At 59.8% G+C, this 2,896-nt stretch overlaps 1 protein-coding gene across 1 annotated transcript; it reads right to left on the bottom strand.

Annotated features, from left to right (window-relative positions):
- Window positions 1-708: 708 nt before the first annotated feature.
- On the bottom strand, window positions 709-2,497 carry LOC149753312 (uncharacterized). Its single transcript, XM_089923871.1, has 2 exons — window positions 2,009-2,497; window positions 709-1,926 (listed from the first exon to the last, which is right to left on the bottom strand). The coding sequence occupies exons 1-2, from the start codon at window positions 2,186-2,188 to the stop codon at window positions 1,012-1,014; spliced, it is 1,095 nt and encodes a 364-aa protein (XP_089779997.1). The 5' UTR covers window positions 2,189-2,497; the 3' UTR covers window positions 709-1,011.
- Between the last annotated feature and the right edge of the window lie 399 nt (window positions 2,498-2,896).

Raw genomic sequence — 2,896 nt, forward strand, 5'->3', positions numbered from 1 at the left:
TTTTCTGAGGCCTAACCCTCGGATGCCTGGCTTAGTGCCGGAAGAATTTCCTGAGGCCTAACCCTCGGATGCCTGGCTTAGTGCCGGAAGAATTTCCTGAGGCCTAACCCTCGGATGCCTGGCTTAGTGCCGGAAGAATTTTCTGAGGCCTAACCCTCGGATGCCTGGCTTAGTGCCGGAAGAATTTCCTGAGGCCTAACCCTCGGATGCCTGGCTTAGTGCCGGAAGAATTTCCTGAGGCCTAACCCTCGGATGCCTGGCTTAGTGCCGGAAGAATTTCCTGAGGCCTAACCCTCGGATGCCTGGCTTAGTGCCGGAAGAATTTCCTGAGGCCTAACCCTCGGATGCCTGGCTTAGTGCCGGGAGAATTTCCTGAGGCCTAACCCTCGGATGCCTGGCTTAGCGCCGGAAGAATTTCCTGAGGCCTAACCCTCGGATGCCTGGCTTAGCGCCGGAAGAATTTTCTGAGGCCTAACCCTCGGATGCCTGGCTTAGTGCCGGAAGAATTTCCTGAGGCCTAACCCTCGGATGCCTGGCTTAGTGCCGGAAGAATTTTCTGAGGCCTAACCCTCGGATGCCTGGCTTAGCGCCGGAAGAATTTTCTGAGGCCTAACCCTCGGATGCCTGGCTTAGTGCCGGAAGAATTTTCTGAGGCCTAACCCTCGGATGCCTGGCTTAGTGCCGGAAGAATTTCCTGAGGCCTAACCCTCGGATGCCTGGCTTAGTGCCGGAAGAATTTCCTGAGGCCTAACCCTCGGACGCCTGGCTTAGCGCCGGAAGAATTTCCTGAGGCCTAACCCTCGGATGCCTGGCTTAGGGCCGGAAGAACTTCGAGAGTCAGGAGTCGGCAAGACGCTGCCAAGAGTTAAAAAGAAAAAAAAAGAGGAGGACGAAAGCGAGATGAAGAAACATTCGACTTGTATTAATTTTTATTGTTTCAGGGCCAAGGCCCATACAATTTGGCAAAACGCCGACATACAAAAAAAAGAGGACAACGAAAGGTACAAGAGGTCAGCTTGGAGGAACCCCCGGGTCGGGAGCGTCGGGCTCGTCCGCAGGGGGTAGGGAGGCGGTAGGAGAATCAGCAGGCGATGGCGCCGGAGAGGAGTCGAGAAGGGAAATCCCACTCAGGTCAACTTCGGGGTACTTAGCCGACACCCTTGCCAGGCCCTCCTCGAAGCCTAAGATGAAGGATTCGGACCCCGCGTCCGACGCGTCACGGACGAACTCGTCAGACTGACGATAGGCCCGTACCGCCTCCGACATATCACGGATGAACTCGGCGGACTGACGATAAGCCTGTACCGCCTGGCGCCCGATCTCCGCACTCTTCTCGGCCAGCGCCGCCTCTGCTCGCTCCGTAACCTGAGCCTTAGCCTCCAAGACCTTCGCCACAATCCGGTCTTCAGCCTCGGAGGAGACCCTCAGCAGATTAGCCTGAGCCTCCTTATGCTCCGCCTCGGCAGCAGTGCGAGCGGCCTCAGCTTCCTCCAGGCGCGAACGGAGCTCTTGGTCGTTCGCGCGGGACCTCTCCAAGGCTGACTCCAATTCGCCCAGTTTGGCTTCAAGAGACCGGGTTCGGTTGCGGGCGCTGTCGGCAGACCGCTGAGCCTTCTCCCACCTCTCTCGATAGTCCGCGACCTTCCGGGACTGCTTTTCAGCTCGTTCCTCCGCCTTCTTAACCCTGCTTTTGAGGCCCGAGGCGACTTTGAGTCGCTCCCGAGCTTCCAACAGTTGCTTCTCGAGGGCGGCGAAGCCGAGTGCCCGCTCTTCGGCCTCCTGGAGCCTCGCCTCGAGGTCCCCGGTCGTCCTGCCCGTCACAGCCTGGCCTCCCTCTTCCACTGCTTTCAGTCGGTCCTCGGCCTTCGCCAGAAGCCCCGCCTGTTCCTTGTAGCACTCCTCTAGACGGATCATGTACTGGGCGAGCTAAGAGATAGGAAAAGTGAGGGCGTCAGGCGGAGAACAATAGAGCTAATAAATGGTGAAAAGCGGCCAGAAGAACACTCACCGACATGAGACAGACACAGCTGGCAGCCCCGACGTCAGAGACCCCCAACTCCCGGACCCGCCGACGGTCCTTCTCCAGCAGCACTGTTTCGATGAGGTTTCGGGCGCCATCGGTAGTGAAGGCCGACCCCGATTTCTCCCCGGAGCCGGATGGTGGTTCTGCAGCCTTACCCTTATCCATCGCCTGGGGAAGAGTCCTGCTGATTGTGCTCGGGGCGGGGGTCACTCCAGGAATTGATAGGGCCCCGCTCGGCCGGGGCCTCGGCGCGTCCCTCCTCGAATCATCAGGAGCCAGCTGAGTCGAAGGCCGGGCCGGGGACCGATCACGTCCGACCCGTCCGTCTCGAGCGGGCTCGGATGATACCTCCGGAATAGCGGCAGTCTCACCACCGGAGGGCTGATACAGCGTCAGCTGCCGGTCCGTGCCCACGGCGTCTCCCTGATCGGTGGGCCCGGACTCGTCGGTCGGCGTCGGAGGCACCTCCTTGCGGGACTTCTTCGCCGGCGGAGCCCCGCTCGGAGGAGCTCGTTTCCTCCTCCGGACCGCTTCCAGTAGGGACGACCTACCAACAGCCGGTCCCTTGTCCGACCGTATGACGTCGTCAATCTCTGCAACAAGAACGAGATGGTCGAGGGCTGAGAAACCGAAGGAAAGAACGAGACGAAAGAGGAGAAAAGAGTCAAAAAAGAAATGGTGGCAGGCTCACGGTCGGTGGGGACCGAGCTCAGACCGACATTCACCAAGGTATCCTCGGAAATAAGGCGGGCCACCGGGGGGAGCTGGCCCTCGGCAACCAACCCCTTCAAGGCGGCCAAGCCATCGGATTCCTCCCTCGACAGTCTCGATAGGCCGATCGGGGACTTCATCGGCGTCTCCCAGGTCGCCCTG

The sequence above is a fragment of the Phoenix dactylifera genome, chromosome 6 (genome assembly GCF_051530095.1).
Source record: "Phoenix dactylifera cultivar Ajwa chromosome 6, Ajwa_hap1_PhDact_Kaust_v1.1, whole genome shotgun sequence".
Classification (NCBI taxonomy): Eukaryota; Viridiplantae; Streptophyta; class Magnoliopsida; order Arecales; family Arecaceae; genus Phoenix; species Phoenix dactylifera.

Bases quoted from the DNA above. Each gene is read 5' to 3' on its own strand.
- LOC149753312 (XM_089923871.1), bottom strand. From the start codon at position 2,188: ATGGATAAGGGTAAGGCTGCAGAACCACCATCCGGCTCCGGGGAGAAA. The intron at 1,927-2,008 runs GTGAGTGTTCTT...CCTATCTCTTAG, and splicing joins GCTGTGTCTGTCTCATGTCG to CTCGCCCAGTACATGATCCG.